Genomic DNA, 20000 nt, shown 5'->3' on the forward strand with positions numbered 1-20000 from the left:
TACATTTAATCATCCAGATTGCAGACATTACTTCTTTATGGAGATGGAGTAAAATGATTTTGTAGTTTGTACAGCATTATATACATTTAATAATGAAAGTGAAAGGGTAAAACACAATGAGACTGAGGTTCTGGATCTGGGCACGAGGTGTTCCTGTGGCACTTCGTGGACTGTTCCCCGCCGGGGAGAGTCGTGATGTGGCGCCACGTTGCTCATGTTTAATAGATTTTTTTTTCCTCTCTAACTTCCAGTATCTTTAAGCTGCGGTTATCATGAGTAGATTATACTAGCATTTCTCTCTCTCTCTCTCTCTCTCTCTCTCTCTCTCTCTCTCTCTCTCTCTCTCTCTCTCTCTCTCTCTCTCTCTCTCTCTCTCTCTCTCTCTCTCTCTCTCTTTCTCTCTCTCTCAAAGAGATACCGTCATACTTTAATAGAAAGTGGGACGAAGTATACAGTCTTCAAATGCGGGCAGAGGAATTCATAGACGGCGTTGGTCCTATGCGAGTGTGTTTGTATGTGTGTGTACGTGTGTTTGTGTGTATGCATGTACGTATGTACATCATATGATCCCAGTCACAGATTTATGTCCATAGGAGACAACACTCTGTGGAGGAGACGAAATGGTCGTCCAGAGGCTAAAGCAAGTTGACTGTACCTGCTGAAAGTTGTTTGGGGTGGAGAGGGGGTCCTGCACGGGTGCTTGCCCAGAGATATCGCGGGGATGGCGACGGCATCCGGGATATGCTCTCATTTGATACATGCATGCATACATATACATACACGTATTGATTGTTGCAAAAAACTTGTTTTTTTCAATTGGGAGTCGTTAGCTCTCCCTCCTCCCTCCCTCCCTCCCCCCCTTATTTCTGAACCACATCTTAGTGCCTCCTGGCGTAAGCTGTTTAGGAGAGTCAAACGCGTGTGGATGCATTGTTAAATCCACGTGTCCAGAAGAGTCATGTGGCATGTCGGTAGCACGTTGGTGCAGTGATTATCTTCGTGTTGTCTAACTGTGGAGAGATGGTGTCGGCAAATGGATGAAATGGTACAGGGAATACCAAGGCCGGATGTGTCTTTTCAGATAACCTTTCACGCTCTCTCTCTCTCTCTCTCTCTCTCTCTCTCTCTCTCTCTCTCTCTCTCTCTCTCTCTCTCTCTCTCTCTCTCTCTCTCTCTCTCTCTCTCTCTCTCCCCCTATCTCTCTATTTCGCCTATACGTCCGCGCGTGCACACATACGGCTGGATGGTATGATGGTACCGCGCTCGACCGCTACATCAGCGATCCGAGTTAGTCTCACCTAGAACTATAAATGTCAGTATCGGTGGACTGCGAGCCGGCATTCCAACTCTTGTGGGCAAGGAGTTGGATGTTCGTGTGTGTAAGGTCAAAGTATTACCCATAGATTGGGCCATATAGAACCTTTGAGCTCTCATCTGGGAGGGCGATAGCTGTCGATCACGAACCCAACACTTTATCCAAGACCGTTTGTAAATCACACACGCGCACACACACACACACACACACACACACACACACACACACACACACACACACACACACACACACACACACACACACCCTCAAATGTTCATAAATAAATGTAAGTAGGTTACCAGCGGTTGTGGTGTGCGCCCAGAGCATACGAGTGTTCAAGAGGAAAGGAGAGTGTGAATGCAAGGTGGTCGGATTTGGAAGACAAGCTTCTAACCTTTCTTTCGCTTTATAAAACAAATAGGAGAGTTAAACCCGTCGCTTCATTGTCACACTAAGCTCTCGCACCTTTTGTTTCCCATGGTAGTCTCTGTTTTGCCACCTTTGCCCTATATACTAGGATTTCGAGAAAAAGTTGGAGAGGCCATGGAAGTGAAGAGATTAAGATTATTTATTATTTTTTCCTCTTGTTTATTTAATTTGTTCATATATATATATATATTAACAACCACAACCACAATGCACTTTAATTCTAAGCCATCAACATCGGGAGACCCAATGGGGCCACATGCAGAAATTGAAATATGGTACTGCCGAGGATTCGAACTCAGCGATCACATGACAAGTGCCGCAGTAACTGACTAACTACGCCATCAAGAGAGATTGGTTAGTTACTATGGCACTTGTCATATGATTGCTGAGTTCGAGTCCTCAGGAGTACCATATTTCAATTTCTGCATGTTGTCCCATTGGGTCTCCCGATGTTGATGGCGTAGAATTAAAGTGTGTTGTGGTTGTTAAAATGTATCTCTAATCACTAGGACCCATTCAGTTTTGTACAATTTGTATATATATATAAATATATATATTTAAATATATATATATATATATATATATATCTATATATATATATTATATATATATATATATTATATATATATATATTTTATATATATATATATATATTTTATATATATATATTATTATATATATATATATATATATATATATATATATATATATATATAAAATATATTTTTCCAATTGGCGTAGTTGTGCGTTCATTTCCATCTCTGATGTCGTGATCATGCTTCGAGTCTGACGACCACCGTGTGGCAGCCTGAACACATAGGGCAAAGGTGACCACTTTGGCTGCAGCTAAGCGTCTCCTGGTGCAAGCTCGTCATAAACACACACACACACACACACACACACACACACAAGTTAGGACAATACACGAATTTAAGGCTAGGTATAGTAACTGGAGAAGAGACAGGACCCCACGAACGTTCTCCCTTTCCTGTACACTACAACTAGATAAACACGCACGTGCGCACTCACATGCACACACACACACACACACACACACACACACACACACACATACACATACTCGTATATATCTCCCTGCCTGTCTGTCTACTTGCCAGCCTCCCTGCTTGCCTATCTACTTGCCAGCCTCCTTGCCCTGTTGGCCGTTTGACCATGCAATTGTAATCAGGTCCTTTCGCATCATGTGCCTGCTGTCGGGTCTTCTCTCTCTCTCTCTCTCTCTCTCTCTCTCTCTCTCTCTCTCTTCTCGCTCTCTTCTTTCTCAATCGCTTCTTTCTCTCTCTCTTCTTTCTCTTTTCTATCTCTTCTTTCTTCTTTCTCTCTTTTCCTCTTTCTTTCTTCTCTCTCTTCTTTTTCTCTTTCTCTCTTCTCTCCTCTTTCTGTCTCTCTTCTCTCTCCCTCCCTCTCTCTCCCCTTGTCTTGGCCTCGCCATCGCCGCCTCTCTCTCCTCCATGTTGTCCCCAATTGTCTTTGGTTGTTGTTGTTGTTGTTCTCGCCGCGCCTTCAGCTTCCTTTCTTTCCACCAGAGCCTCCCGTCCCTTACCCACTTCCTTGTTCGCTTTCTTCTTCTACTCCCTCTTCTCCTCCTTTTTCTTCTTCTCCTACTCCTTCTCATTCTTCTTCTTCTTTCTTCTTCATCTTGTCCTCCTTCTTCTCTTCCTTCTTCTTCTCCTCCTCCTCCTTCTTCTTCTTCTTCTCCTTTTTCTCATTCTTCTTCTCATTCTTCTTCTTCTCGTTCTTTTTGTTTCTGCTACTTACCCTTCTACTTCTTCTCCTTCTCCTTATTCTCCTTCTCCTTCTTCTACTACTTATTTTTCTTCCTCTTCTCGTTCTTCTTTTTTTCTTCTTCTTCTTCCTCTACCTCCTCCGTACTCTTTTACCCCATCTCTATTTCTTCCAACTCTTCGTTCTCCATTCCCCATTCTCCTTTTTTTTTTTTTTTTTCGTTGTCCATCTTTGTATTCTTTCCGTTTTCTTTTCTACTTCCGTGTATTCTTTCTCCTACTTATCACTCTCCCTCTCCCCACTCTTTGCCCTCTCTTTATCCCTTGTTCATGTTACACAAGCGATATAAAGTTGACCGTCGGTAAGCGAGGTTGAGTATGTTGTGATGCATCGGATGCCACGCTTAAGTATTGTAACTGGTGCATTGGTTGGACAGTATGCACCAAACTTCCATCTTATAAACCGACCAGAAAGTTCGTTATAAGAAAACCTTCGGATATACCGAACTTTCGGATATATCGATCAAGACTTTCCCCCCAATTAGCTCGATATTTTGAGTGTTTATTGTACAGCATTACCCCCTGAGGATCCTACAAGTTAAACAAGAAATGGTATATGACCATCATCATCATTATCATTATCATCACCACCACCACCTCCACCACCAAAGGCGTTTTATATCTATCATGAAACTTACATGTCTTGTTTCATAGGGAATTGATTCTTTCCTCTCCTCTTCAGATTCCATCATAGTCGTTCTCATGTGTCCATAGGTTGGAGGTTATTCCCGAAGCCGTAGAGAGAGAGAGAGTGGGAGGTAGGAATGGAAAAACTCGAAGGCACAGTTTTTTTTTTTTTTTTTTTTTTTTTTTCTCGCTGTGCCCCTCCATGGTTGCCCGTTAGTGCCACGCTCCTTTAACTCGCCTCCCCCCATTTTCAAAATGAAAAAAATCAACAGTTCCATTTGGGGAATAACATCTAAACATTAGGTAGACACGTCATTAATCACGTGGTCATGGGGAAATAACGTAATTACTAATGGGAAATGTGAGTCTCGGGTCAAGTATATTCATGCATGTTATACGGTGAACACCTCACAAAAAAAATCTTAGGCTACCGTGATGGACCCTTTTGGAATCCACTTAAGAGGAAGCGCCGATGTTTCCAAGGGTTTAAAACTATTGTAATGAAGTACAGGAGAAAGGAAAATGAGGGAACGAGACACAAAAGACAGGGAAGAGCAACGTAGAGGAAAAAGGAAGAATCAAATATTTGTTGTAATACTTTGGGAGACGAGATAGAAGGAATAAAGATATTAACAAACCATGTTAAGGGAAGGAACGTGAATAGGTGAAGAATTATAAAGACGACCTCTAGCGCATCGGCCGATCGAGAAGGAATAACACTGCTACAGTGTACTTATTGTATAGGGACGCTTATTGAAGGTCATGGAAGGGAATTTTCCGTTTTACCATAATATTGTAACTAGAATAGATGGAAGACACTCGACAAGGCAAAAGGGACTTCTAGAATTCCCTTTGCTATCTAGAGGTTATCACAACAGTGAATAAATCTTCTAGTGACAGCTAGAATACAAGGGAAAGTGTCATTTATTATGGAGGAGTCGGAATAGTGTGTTACATCCTCCATTGCTGCACCAGTTTGTGGTTCTGACAGCCACGATTCCAAGAAAAGGAGGCCTGGGCTTATGTGTAATTGCAAGATCGATACTCCATTAGCAAAGCATACGACGGAATAACTCTTGCTTCCAGAGTTGTAACTAACCGACACCTTGCACCCTGTCACAGGATCCTCGCGTGCTGTAAGTTTAGATTAGCGCATGTACGTTAATATACACAATGTACGTGTATACATGCACACCCGCTCGGAAGGCGTGTTAGCCCTGATTCATGTAACATACATGGGTTCCCCGGGCTTTATGTTCCTTCCTTGCCTCCCTCCCCGTCCTGACCTTTATGCTGTCTCATATATCTCCTTCGTTTCTTTTTCCCCTGTTCAACACCAATGTTTTCGCCTCCCTCTTCTCCTTTCCAGTGACATTTTAGCTTTAACATATGGTGGACCCCTGGAGTGACCTACCTTCTCATCCGTCTCCTGCGTCAACTACGTACCCTGGCCTCTTTACTGTCCCGTATATCTCTTCCGCATCTATGTTTTCATCTCGTTGGAGGCCTTTCCTTCTTTCCCAGAATCTTCCCTTCCTCCCCAGGAACACCCCACTTTATATCCTACCCCCATACTTACAGTTTTCTGGCCTTTTCCTTCCTTCTGCCTCTGAAATGTAAATTATTGTCCGTTGGGTATTCTCTTTGAAAGTCCGCACCATGTCAGAATTTTGTTCTTCCTCCTCCTCCTCCTCCTCCTCCTCCTCCTCCTCTCCTCGCCCATACTCGCACATCTGTTTTAAGTCTGCGTGTGGAGGTTTTGCGTTTTTCTTTTTTACTTGAACTCCCGAAGCACTCCACTTCCATCACCTCCACAACCTCCTCCTCCTCCACTTCCATTTCGAGTATCTGTTCTTCCTCCCCGGGCGGCCACAAATGGCTCCCCCTTCTGAAGAACCCGTTTCTCTTTTCTTCATACCATTTTCATGTCATCTGTCTTATCCATCATTTCCTAGCTCAGACGTGTGTATGAAGGGCCAAATTCTATCCTTTGTTTTGAGGATGATCATCACAGCCAAGTTCCCAGGTAGACACCCAACTCTTTGATGATTCTCTATCTTGCCTTGGAGTATTTCTCAATGTAATTTCGAACCATTTTGATATAGAATTATCGAAGTGACGAACGATAGAGAAGCGTGTAATATGATATGAAAATAGTTTTACAGACTAGGTGGCACTATACATAATCTCACAATCATTTTATTGGGGGTTGTTCTGTATCTATGTGCGCACGCGTGTGTGTGTGTGTATGTATGTGTTTTCTGTACATTTGTCTTTACTTTCCTCTCAATTGCATTTTTCCTATGAGTTATGTCTATTTATAGTCATAATGCTTGTCAGGCAAGGTAGATAACATTGTTCCATTATCTAAACAATACTCCACGGAAATGAATGGGGCATGAGTAACTAGTCTTTTTTTTTTTTTTTTTTTTTTTTTTGGGGTGGTGGAGTGGGGGAGGTTCCCCCTTCAACTGAATAACACCTGACGACGACTAGAAGTGCCCTTCTCTCCTCGGAAGGTCGTAGAATGGTCGTACACGCCGAAAGTCGTCGAATGATTTACGATACATGACGTCGTTTTGCGTAAAGCGTTGATAAGCTATCAGTGGCTGGCTACCTGGGCAGGAGATTTTGTGGATTGTGATAAGATTGGAATTCCCCCACCTCCCTTCCCTCCCTTCCTCCCTCCCTCCCTCCCTCCCTCCCTCCCTCTTTCCCTCCCTCTTTCCCAATCTGCATTCCACCTTCCTTTCCTCCTTCCCTTCCTTCCTCTTCCCTCCTTCCCTTTGACGTTCATTCGAATCAAATATCCTTTCGAAGACTTAGGATGTCGTTGTGTATATATGTATATTTTCCTCATTTTTTTCTTCCTTTTTTTTTCTTCCTTTCTCATCTGCTCCCCATGTGACCCATCATTTTATGTCTCACCCTTATACTCTTTATATATATGTATATATATATATATATATATATATATTAAGTATTTTAGACAAATTATTTGTATGATGGAGAACATAAACACGGGAAGGCACGGAACCCTAAACACTAACGTTTCGTTCGCGTAGAACTTCTTCAGAGAGTGTACGGAAAACTGTAATTGAAGTTTATGTGCTAAACTTAGTTATCTTGTCGGATACTTGGGAAAGGTCGTTTTTCTGGCGTGTTCTAGAATTAAAATATTAGTTTGTCTTGCTAAATTGATAAATCCTCCTCGATGGTTCGATGAATTCTTAGTTGAAATATATGCTAATTCTACAATTCTTCTAGTGAATTTATCAAAACCTTTATGCAGTACTTCAGCTCCTCTCCAGTTTGGTAAATGATCGAATTTTTCCGCATGAACTACAGTGATTGTGACATTCCTCTTCAAAAGAGGATGTGTCACAACTGGGAAAATTTGATATGACGTCATGTCGTCTGACCATTTCTCACGTGCTTAACTTTGGGCATACTTGCCCGCACGCGAACACACACACACACACACGGACAACGGGTCAAAATGGTAAATTGGAGGAGGAAAAAAGTGGAAATAAAGACTTTTAGGGTAACACTTTGTTAGATAGAGCAATAGAAAAATGCATAGACCTACTGGTTAAATGTACCACAAGAATAAAAGTAGACGGCACGCTAACGAGATTGGATGAACTGTTTACCAAATAACTCAGTGTAGTTTATTTTTTAGGTAGATGTGATTCACAGGAAAAGAATGACCATGTACCACCGGAATTTCCATTAGTAGGAGATAAAGAACCAAGAGACAAATAACATTGACATAACTGCAGGAAGGATATTTTCTATAGATTTTAAGAATAGATTGGGAAAGATTACAAACACGAGAAATAGAGAGAAAGAGGAATTTTTACTGATACTATTCGAGTAATGGATTTAAATTGGATATATTTATATTTAAGAAGGAAATAGGCAAGAACTAAGTAAAGATTAGACAACTTTATGGATGGGGATGATAGGTGGTAATGGACATGGAACTGCCTAGTGTAGGCCTTATGGCCTCTTACGGTCTCCTTCATTCTTGTGTTCTTATGACTATAAAATATAATTGTCATTAGTTAACTGGAGAAGGGATCCATCTAAGCGAGGAAAATAGATTTCAGTATTACAAAGCGTAAGTTATTGAGGATGGAGAAGAGTACAACGAGGCGGCCATTAATATTTTTTTTCTTCTCTCTCTCTATCTCTCTCTCTCTCTCTCTCTCTCTCTCTATATATATATATATATATATATATATATATATATATATATATAATATATATATATATATATATATTGAGTGGCGTTTCACTTTATGGACGAGTTGATCCAAAGCACAGAGAACTTCATCCGTCCCAGATCGGAATGTGCAGCAGAGTGGTTGTGCTCGCACAGAAAGAATATAAGCTAGAGAGAATGCAAATAACAGCGATCAAAATAGTCCTTTGAATAGCAGACAGGGAGATGGGATGGGGGTAAAACTATATCTTCATTAAAAGAAAAAAGAAAGGTGACTTGATTACCGTGTTCAGAACAGCGGAAGGAATGGAACAATATTTTCTAGTTTTCTGGAAAGATGTCTTTGTGGGACGGTGAGCGAAAAAGACGGCGTGGAAAATGTGAACTGATAAGGTTCATGAAGGACGTCAAGAAACAGATGCATAGATTCTTGGAGAAAAACAGGGAGGACTAAATGAATAGAAATGTGTATTCAAAGCCAACTTTGACAAACGGAAAGAGGCAGGACATTGCAGTTGTATTTTTCCAGTACATTTACATTTAGTTAAATTAAGTATACAAACACGCACACACACGAATCCGCACGCACGCACGGACCCAAATAGAGATAGATGAAAACTTGATAGCGGTTTAGTAGCTCGTGGACACTCGCGTGTCCTGACCAGGCCCAAGAGGGGTTGGGTATATTATCACTATGGTCTCGTCTCGTACACCTGTGCACGATAGGAAAGGTGTTCGATAAACGTTGGAGCGGAGATATTGATCGTTATGTTATTGTCGTGCAGGGCGTGCAGGGACTGTCAGAGCACTATGACATTCGGGGGGAGCTGCAAAAGGAACGCTCTCTGTGGTCAGAATAGACACCATGTTAGGAAGGTACCTTTATGAAATGCACAGTGTTTCGCTTGTTGAAGCTATTTTCAAGTACACATGAAAAACGTACATTTGATAAAGGTTGCATCTACATATGGTGTCTAGTCTGACCATTCTGTCGGTAGTAGCCATTTTAGATCAGCGTTCGAGAGGCGACATGTTGAAAGACTGGCCAGCTTACACAATACCAGACAATAACTACCTACTCTACAATTTACTCCCGTCCAACTACAACAACTCTACACCAAATCATATGCGACAAAGCAACTGTACCTCTGTCATCTCTCTACAACTTCCTACCGAAAACAGGACTTATGAACCTGAGATACCTTTGACTCACAGAACCAGCATAGGACACTGGCGCGGGATTGTCCCGAAGGACAGAAGAGCTGGTGAAATTGCAGGCCATAAATTCTAAAGTACTGACACCTGAAAAAGAAAGAAGAAACGAATATGACTGATTTTTTTTAACCATACCGTTTCACTGTCGTACTGATTCCTCCGCGCCTGTCATGCTGTGCCCATAACATAATTTCCGGAGTAACTCGCCAAATAATGAATAAAATCGTCTGACGACAACCAAGTATTGGTGGCCTTGGCACGTGCTTATTTAACCAGATGATTTTTTAATTTTATATATATATATATATATTATATATATATATTGAGTGGCTATCACATGCCATGTGTTTATTGTCTGCACAGTTCGTATTCGTGAGGTTCATATATTTCTTTTTATTTGCCTTGTATCGAAGAGGTTTGTTAGTATGGGGGCACCTGAGATTATGAGTCTGAAATCCTGACACATGGAACATAATACACGCTAAGTGTCATGTATCTAATTTCTTCCGTATAAGGTACGTAGGGTGTAAGCATGATCATATTTTGTTTTTCTAATGTTGGGAGTATATTGTGTCGCACATTGTTTGGCCTCGTCTTATTCTTAAACTTTTGCCATTCTTTACCGTCTCCTTTGTGGATTGTGGATCATATTTTCAAATTGGACATAGATTCTACTTTCCTTTGATCTTTCATCTCATCCTTATACTTTTTAATACACTCTCTCTCTCTCTTTCTCTCTCTCCCTCCTCTCTCTCTCTTTCCACGTTGCTCTATAGATTTCTGATTGCTAACACGATCTTAAGTTTTTCCTTTAAATTTAGTCGTGCACGAGGCTTTTGTCTCCTTGCCAATTCCAACCACCGTCTTTTGTTACCGACAATTTACCACAATAAGTCGATACTTTCAACATTTCTCTTAACATTTATTTTATACGATTGCTGAGTGATATCTTAAGAGTTAAGCGTGACACACAATTAGGTCCGGACCCCATCACGTTAAGATTATTATTATTTATTTATTTTATTTTATTTATTATTTTATTTTATTTTTTTTTTTGTACGGGATCATATTCTATCTTTGACCTAGGTTTTGGGCCGTAACTAGGGTCACATTGTCTTCGTCTGAGCACTCAGGAGGAACCCCAGGTTGGCCAACCAAGCGAAGACACACACAGACGCACTGTTGCCGGGTCATCCAATCTTCCCGTGCAGGTGGTCCGCGCGGAAATTTTGCCAACTGTATAGATGGCCGCCTCTTTACTTTTGGACGGTCGTCTCTTGTGTTTGAAGCGAATTCCTGACTATATACGGAATGGGTCCGCCTCATTCTTCGGCACACTCGTTCTGAACGAAGAACGAGTGACCAATAGAACTCCGTGACTTTTCTGTCGTCTTGCCTACGTCTCTCCCATTGTCTCCTCTGTGAATGTGAGTCCTTTCAGTTCCTTTGCACGTTCAGCTATTTCCTCCTGTGCGTGCGTGTGCGTGTGTGTGTATGTGCGTGCGTGTGTATGTGCGTGTGTGTGTGTGTGTGTGTATGTGTGTGTGTGTGTGTAATTCACACGTGTTGGACTTTTGATCGATAGCTATGTATCCTATTGAGAGTTCAAAGCTCATAGAATCCAATAACTGGGTAGTGTAACCTTATACACACTACACATTCATCCCCTCGTTTAAGAGGGTGCAGTAACGGTTTGAAATACAAGTGGAAGCTTGTTTACCCCTTTGTGTATGTATGTGTGTGTGTGTGTGTGTGTGTGTGTGTGTTTTTGTGTGCGTGTGTGCGCGCCCGCGTGTGGGGCAAATTATCATGGTCTTGGATCACGTGCTGGATTGGTGATATACATATATAACCTTCCCAGATGAGAGCTCAAACCTCGTTCTCTCTAAGCCACGGGTGATGCTATGATCTTGTACATCATACACCCATCTCTTTGCTCAAGGGAGACAGTAAGGGCTTGCAGTGTTAGTAAAGCCCTTTCACGCCATGAACAGGCCGTAATCTCAGCATAGATATACAGTGTGTGTGTGTGTGTGCGCGCGTGTGTGTTTATGTAGATGGTACTTTAGAAATGGTCCAATTTCGTTATGTTCCTTGTGTCGTACTTTAATTCAAAGTAAATGTCATTTGATTTGAGGCAATCTCAGAGCGTAACGCAAACAATTACGAAACCATCTGTGTGTGTGTTCGTATTTGTGTTCTCATTATCTTTTCCCTTTTAGTCTGAGTGAATCGGAGTAATCTTTTGAATCGGCCAAGCATCCTCGAAGGCTTGTCTCTCCTGTGGATCGTGCAATTGCATTTAGTTTCCATCTGCGTGATTCACCACGGTCCTGGATCATACACACACGCACACACACACACACGTACACACACCTCGCGCGGTTGTTAGAGTTCCCGGCTGCCACTATGGAGGTCCGGGTTCGAATCCCGCCCAGGGCTGAAATAAATTCAGTATCGCTGCGCTGCGGGTCGTTACTCCAACTCTCGTGGGCTGGGGGCTGGGTGTGTGTGTCCGTGTAAGGTTACAGCATTACCCATAGATCGGTCATACATGAGCTCTGAGCTCTCATCCGGGAGGTTAATAACTGTCGATCACGAGTCCAACACGTGATCCAAGACCATGATGAATTTTACACACACACAAATACAATGATAACGATTTGTGTTGTCAGCGTGTTGCTTTTCTGGTGTTCTTGGTGCCTGTTCCTTACCTTTGGTTTCTGTTTATTCCGCCATATATTTTATGTAAGTTTCTCTATTGCTTGGGCTTCGATTACCACAGTTGGGAGTCAATTAAATTTGTTGATAATTTCCATCTAGGAGGCTAAGTCGTTATGTCTTTCTTGTGTTTTGACTTTATTAATTTATCTCATTTATTTATTCATTTATTTATTATTATTTCGTTTTTAGTTTCACTTCGTGTTTTTGTCCTACCCGTTGATACATTTACGTAGAAATTATCTTCGATTCGTGTGTGTGTGTGTGTGTGTGTGTGTGTGTGTGTGTGTGTGCTTGCGCGTGCGTGCGTGCGCCTGAAATGTCAAAGCGGAGACTCCTCTTGTCCTATGTAGTCCACTTGTGAAATGCCATGTCTTACAAGCAGCAAAAATAATTAGATAATAAAATAGATTAAAATAGATAAGAAATGAATAAAATATAAATAAAGAAGGAAATAAAGAATTGATAAACGAAGGTGAGAGTATAATTGCGTGTTATGCAGTGTGTGTATGAAGTTGGTGAGACAAAAAAGATTTGTTTATATATATATATATATATATATATATATATATATATATATATATATATATATATATATATATATATATATATATATATATATAAGCTTCTCCGAACATGTAGAATTTACCTGCAGCCGAAACCGCCAACTTTAACCCAAAGTGTTGGGACAGCTAGGGCAAGTGACAGCCACCAGTAACCCTCGGAGTTTGAGCCAGAGGTGATTTGTTACTGCCATGCAGCGAGGCTGTGACCACAAATATATATATATATATATATATATATATATATATATATATATATATATATATTATGAGAGGGAGAGATTGATATCTTGAATATGAAGGTGACCCCCCCCCCACGTTACCTGTGGTGACCTCACATTCAAGAAGAAACTACATAACACAGAGGAAGAAAAAAGAAACAAAAATCTCAAACTCGATAACATCGCTTTGCTCTTTGTGTACCCGAGGGCGCCAAGAGACCTTAGGGTAGTTAGCGAACGACTTTGATTTAAGCCTTTCGATGCAACACCCCCTCCCTTACCCCCAATCCACCGGTGGGGTTGGAGGTGGGAGTTACGTGTCTGTCTTGTGCGAAAGAAAACAAAACATACCTTTGACAATTCACCTCCCCCCCAAAAAAAAAAAAAAAAATCCTTTGGCCCGTGTCACGCCTAACACTTATGTAATTAATCTTGTTTGTTTCTTTGTGTTTCTTTTCTATTCCCTATCCGAGAGTGTTGCTAAAAGAGATCGTTATTAAATTTATTTCAGACCTGTGCTATACAAAAGATGCTGAAAGAGCATAGAATACTGAAATAGCAACAAGGTTACTACTGGCATTATTATTGTAATTTAATTACTCATGTATTTTATTGGAGTGATTTATATTTTTGGGGCAAAACTATACACCATTTTCTGTGATTTTACAAAAAAAAATCCAGATATTTTATTAAAAAGATTATTAATTTTACCCACTTGCATGTGTCTAAGTGTGCACTTGACTCGATATAATTGATTACCCAAATGGATGATAAACAACACGAGTGTAAAGTCTTCACCTGATCATGAAAAATCATGTCAGAAGCCGATCTACATACTCGTAGAGACATGAATATTGTAACAATATGTAGACAAAGTCATACATTTATTCATGCATATTTTACAGATATTTCCCCACCACCCCCTCCATCCCTCCCTCCCTCCCCCTGGAGCAGTATCAAGATGGCGTCTTTGAAGGGGAAAGCGCATTGTAGTTCGAGGTATCATGAAGCATATTCGAAACAGTTGGGCGAAGATTCAGAAGCGAGTGTGAACGGGATCTACCAGTCACTAAGAGTATTAAAAGTTGGTATGAGAAGCTTAGAGAGGCTGACAGTGCTTGTGACCTCAAAAGAGGTGGAAGGCTGCGTTCAAATAAGGGACAAAATGTCTGTGGAATATGTATGAAAAGAATTCATGAAATCGTCTGGACAGAGGAACAATATTTGTTTGACACTGGTTATACTGTAGTTATAGAAATGGCGTGCGGTCATAGTGTGCGCGTGCACACACACACACACACACGTGCACTCATATGTACACACACGCACATATAAACACATATACACATACACACGCACATGCATGTGTAGAAGGTGATCTTTGTCAGTGGCACTTTGATCCCGCAGCTCTCCTCTCCTCCCTCTTCCCTACCCTCCCCCTCTTCCCTCCATCCCCCCCTCTTCCCTCCATCCCCCCCTCTTTTCTTCCTCTTAACTTTCCATTCTCTCCTTTTGCTGACGGTGATCTTCACTCCAGCCCTATTCCACCCTCTTCCTTCCTGACCGTCTCTCTCTCTCTCTCTCTCTCTCTCTCTCTCTCTCTCTCTCTCTCTCTCTCTCTCTCTCTCTCTCTCTCCCTCTCTCCCCCTCTCTCCCTTTCCCCCTCCCCCTTTCCCCCTCCCCCTCTCCCCTTTCCCCCTCCCCCTCTCCCCTTTCCCCCTCCCCCTCTCTCCCTTTCCCCCTCTCTCCCTTTCCCCCTCTCTCCCTTTCCCCCTCACCCCCTTACCTGCTGCTCCTTCTCCTTTCCCTCTTCTTTGTGTTTCTTTCCCCTCCCCCTCCATTTTTCCTCACTCGGCCGGTCTATTTCCGTAACGCTTTTGCCCGTCTATTCATTCCCTTCTTCCTCCCACCTCCCTCCCTCCCTCCCACCTCCCTCCCTTCCTCCCTCCTTTATCCCTCGTTGCCCATCCCTCCCTTCCTTTTCCCTACGAAATGCTCCTTCCCTTTTCCTTCTTTCCCTTCTTACCCTTCATAGCTTCCCCTTCCCATCCTCTACAACAGAACCAACCAGGATAGGATATTGACGGATGGCATGGTTTTATTTTTGTCTAGGGAAGTCACTCACACCCCTACGGACCAGACGCATGAAGCATTCTTTTGTGGTTGGAGACACATCTAAAAAAAAAAAAAAAAAAAAAAAATAGAAGCGCTGGTTCTTGGTGACAAAATACAGCCACGAACCCCCTCAGCTCCCAAGGGAATTCTACAGAGACGAATAAAATCGCATGGCGACAGACAATGAAAGTTAAAGCACTGTCCAGTACGTAAGGCTGTATTCAGCAGACATTGTGACATCACCTTTGATCAGTGTGTTAGGACTTCCAGAACGAGGAAGAGCAGTCACCGGTAGCCGGTGGTGTTGCCCCGGGTTCGACGTAGGATGGAGCGAGGACGAAGCCAGTGCTCCACAGCGGTGAATGAAAAATGATCCACCTGTTGACAAAATGTCGCGTGAAGGACCACAGGGACGTCGTGGAGGACGGTGACCAAGCAGGTGGAAGGGCGCCCACCCACCCACTCCACCACCACGCCCACACACTGGTTTCGTTTTATCAATTTATGTATTTTATTCATTTATTTTTATATGGTCTCGATTCAGTATTGCTCAGAAAAAATGTACGTGTGTGTAATGTATATATATATGTATATATATTAAACCAAATCAGCCCAGTGAGTCTCTTTATATGTTAATTTATTTTTATTTCTTTTGTTCATTTATTCATTGTTGTCAATCTATATGCATTTTTTTTTTTTTTTTTTTAAAGGGGGGTCAGACGTGGGGCAATTTAGAGGGGGGCCTGTCCGGTCGAGACCCCAGAACAAAATATATAAAGTCCGCCACCGATGGGGGAGCGGGGTAAACTATGGTAATGAAAGAGAAAGGACCACCAGGAACGGAAAGGGGTCTGGAAAGGCCTGACGTCACCATTTCTGATTTCCTGGCCAACCTGTCGTCAGGTGATTTTATTACGTCTTTGTGCGAGACCTGGTTAGACCCCTGTTATAGGGTAATGAGATCGTCTGACGCCACTCAGAGACCAATCTAGACAGTGCTCCCAATTTTTTTTTTTTTTTTTTTTTTTTTTTTTTTTTTTAGGGGGGGTTATGACCAGATAGCCAAATGGTGGTCTCGCTCGATAGAAGTATCTTCAAGCAGGGGGTCGCCCTGTACCCGTATCCCCCATCTCATTTGTCTTTAGCCAGAATGAAGCACTTGAAGATAACCACCGTGTTGAGGAGGCCAAAAATGCGTGACCTTGCCTGACCTTGTAAGAACCAACATGTTTTCCCTTCGAGTCTTTTGTGTGTCCATCGATAAAAAAACCGACTTTGACCTTCTTCCTGCCTTTTCTCTTTTACACAGGTACTTGGCCCTCTTCAACCCTTCCTTTATTTCTTTTCAATTCCTCCCCCTCCTCCCCCTCTCCCTCCTCTTCCCCTCCTTCCCCTCTCCCTCCTCCTCCTTCTCTTCCCCTCCTCCACTCCTCCCCCCCTCCTCACTCTCAGCTTCTTCATTCTCCCTCAACTTTCTATTTCCCTTTTCTCCCCCGTTCACCCACCCCTTTCTTCCCCCCTTCCCCAATGCGCCCCTCCTGCTCCCTCCTCTTCACCCCTCTTCCCCCCTCTTCCCTCTCGTCATCATGACTGCTTTCAATGACACCGCCATCTTGTGTGTATGTGTATCTATGTGTGTGTGTGTACTCACAAAACTAACCCGAATGAGTGATATACACCAAATTACAAAAAATCTATACATTAAGAGCTTTTCCCCCTCATAAGGGAGGTAGCCTAATCAAAGACACGCACCCACTCCCACCCATTCCACTCCCATCCAGTACCCTTTCCCCCCTCTCATCTTAGCTCCTCGTGGATGAAGAATCCTCCCTGTCTCCCGCCCACTGCCCAGATCAGAAAGAATGCAGCGAGACACAGCACAACCACATTAGGGCCGCATTACTTGGGTAATTAAATAAAAACTTAATTCATGATAATCCCTATCCATTTTTAACCTTAGATAATGAAATCCCATGATTTGTTTTCAACTTCGGGTGCTCGGGGTGAGCTCGTTCCTTCTGCGGGGTAGGGAGATGGTCATCCATCCCGGCGTGTGCGTGCGTTCGTGCGTGCGCGTCCGTGTTCCTCATAAGGGCGAAAATGTCGTAACATAATTTGTCCGTACCCCGGATGTCTTCCTCGCCCTCATTAACGTCCTTAATCCCTTCATCACCGTGGCTCCCTGTATAGATGACGTCATGCCTGCCGCCAGGTGATTTCATTCCCTGAGGGGGTCATGGGGGACCCCGAGACTGAAGAGTCGCGAACGGCCGAGACCCACGTCACCCTCGATTTCCGTCCTTGTGGTCGGTAATAGAATAGTTTGAAGGTCAAGACCGGAGGCCCCCGTCCCCAATCAAGTTAGATTGGGTCGCCAGGAAGCGGAGGACAGGATTAAGACAAGTCCGCAAGAAGAAGAGGAGGAGGAGGAGGAAGAGGAGATGGAGGAGGAGGAAGTTTAGGAGGATGTGAGGAGATGTAAAGAAGTGAAAAGAAAGACAGAGGAAGACGAACAAGGGAAGGTCGACAAAGAAGAAAAAGAACGGGAATAAGAAGACGAGGAAGAAGTGTAAGAAGACATAGGGGACAAGAAAGAGAAGACGAAGAAAACAAGGGGAAGAATGTCAAGAGGAATAGGGTGTAGGAGACGAGGAGGGAAGGAAGAGGAGGGAAGTGATCGAAGATTCCTACTGAATAAAATCGTCTAAAGAAACAGTTTAATCCGTTACCCCGGATCTCTCTTGTAGGAGGCCCACGACCCCGATATAACCGGCAACAGCCGCCGGGTTGGCCCACAAGTAACTCACAGAAGAGATGTGTAAAGCTTCTGTAGGACAATGTAAGAAGAGGTGCTTGGTGTCTCTTGTGTGATGATTGCGTCTGGAGTAAGTCCCTTGGGTATTGCAAATGATAAGAGTGAACAAAAAATAAATAGAAAATGTCGCTTTGTGATTGAAGAAGCAATGTAAGAGGCATGTCATCTGGCTTGACAAAAATGCATGACGGTTGGGAAAAAAGAAATGGCCCTTCGACACAAGGTCTTTCCCGGAGCTGAACAGAATCGACTGGCTTTAGTTATAAATGACTCTGTAGAGATTCCCGTCGTTGCTTCGAAGGACTTTGAGTCTTTTAACGCCAAAGGGCTCTCTGTAGCCTGAATGGAAACGTTTGCCCTTTGACATAACAAAATCCATCAAGTGTGACATTCGCCACAGTCTATAGAGTTAAACAAGACAGTTTAATCTAAAGGTTTAAGTAATCTAACGACGATAAGATCAGTCTAATCCTAAAGAAATCTTTGGGTCTTGGAACAAAATCCTCTAAATTGGCAGATTTCGTCAGAGTCGTCCATCTTAGGTTAATCAACATGGTTTTAAACGAGATCACTTTAAACCCCGTAATGGTCTGGGTTTGAGCAAGAATCTTATAGTAAATGTTGGAAATTCGTCGCAGAGGTCCATGTAGCTCAAGACATGGGAATCTACGCGTCTCTGTGGAAGCTCTAAGTCACCCTTGTTGTCCCGATAATTCGATTGTTCAAGTGCCACTCCAGCCTTATTGTTCCTCACATTGATTTTTTTTTTTTTTTTTTATTATTAATTTATGTATTTTGTTATCGGTCTAACGTCGCGAACTACCCCTGTCAGGGTGCTAGGAAGGTGCCCCTTACAGTGGACTTTGTAGCGTGGAATATAATGAACCATGCTCTTGGTCCAACTCGCTGGCGGCAGGGTTGGCACTGTCGTCACCTCGACCTCCGCCGCAAGTAGCGACGCTCTAACCCGCTCGGCTGCGCTCACAGATGGCGCTGGAATGATCAGAAAGTTTCGGTCATCAGGCGCAGCTCTGTTCGTTGGGGACAAACTACACACTTCTTGAAGTTGACAGTATTCGCTGTTGTCGTTCAGTGACAGTTAAGCGTTCAGATTACGGTTTTCAGTATGTGGCTGCCTGCACACACACACACACACACACTCTCGATGGCGCAGTGGTAGCATTCGCAGCCACTGCTACAGCGGTCCGAATTCGAATCCCGCCTAGGGCTGAAGTAATTTCAGTCGCTGCACTGCGAGTCGTTACTCCAACTCTCGTGGGCGGGGAGTTGGGTATGTGGGTGTGGGTGTGGGTGTGCCTGTAAGGTCACAGCATTACCCATAGACCGGTCATATATGAGCTCTGAGCTCTCTTCCGAGAGATAGCTGTCGATCACGAGTCCAACACGTGATCCAAAACAATTGTGAATCTCCTACATACTCGCATACAATTGTATATTCGGCTGAAATATACACATTTCTACGATCTTGCTAATACTTTTGCCTTTTCTAACAACAGACATAGAGTTCATCACAGGTATACCAAAAAACAAAGCACAATGAAGATTTATTCTTGTATTATCTCGACATTTCCTACACAGTGTACATTATTAAGTTGAAAATATGAAAATACAATAGATTAGTAATACAAAGGAAGGGCATACAAAGATAAGAGGATAGGTCACATGGAATTAGAAATTAATGGAAATGTCACAAGGGTGAATGGTGTTCCGTTAGGTGCTGAACATCGCACCGATCTTGACAATGGTGGGGGGAAAAGTCAAGCTTGGATTTTTCTCTTTGATAAAGAGAGTTTCTAGAATTAGGAGGTGTATTTTTTAAGTTTGGGGCTTATCTAATAATGTTGGTGTTGTATGTTGTAATTTTTCTTGCGCGAGCTGTATTGTGGCAAATGACAGATGGAAGTCTTCTGAGTGGTAGAAGAGTA

General features: G+C 42.7%; 1 protein-coding gene across 2 annotated transcripts in view; it reads left to right on the forward strand.

Annotated features, from left to right (window-relative positions):
* The window catches only part of Flo2 (flotillin-2), a 103934-nt gene that overhangs the window by 43171 nt on the left and 40763 nt on the right, over positions 1-20000 (forward strand). Inside the window, exon 1 of one of the 2 annotated variants that reach the window (XM_076205940.1) lies at positions 17041-17146. The exons of the other annotated variant lie outside the window; for it this stretch is intronic. Within the exon in view, the coding sequence (XP_076062055.1) occupies positions 17056-17146 (91 nt within the window). The 5' untranslated portion in view covers positions 17041-17055. Of the gene's footprint in view, positions 1-17040; positions 17147-20000 lie in introns of those variants that run through there. 2 annotated transcript variants of the gene reach the window in all.

This window comes from Oratosquilla oratoria, chromosome 22, assembly GCF_046742065.1.
Source record: "Oratosquilla oratoria isolate Oo_2021 chromosome 22, ASM4674206v1, whole genome shotgun sequence".
In the NCBI taxonomy this organism is placed as follows: Eukaryota; Metazoa; Arthropoda; class Malacostraca; order Stomatopoda; family Squillidae; genus Oratosquilla; species Oratosquilla oratoria.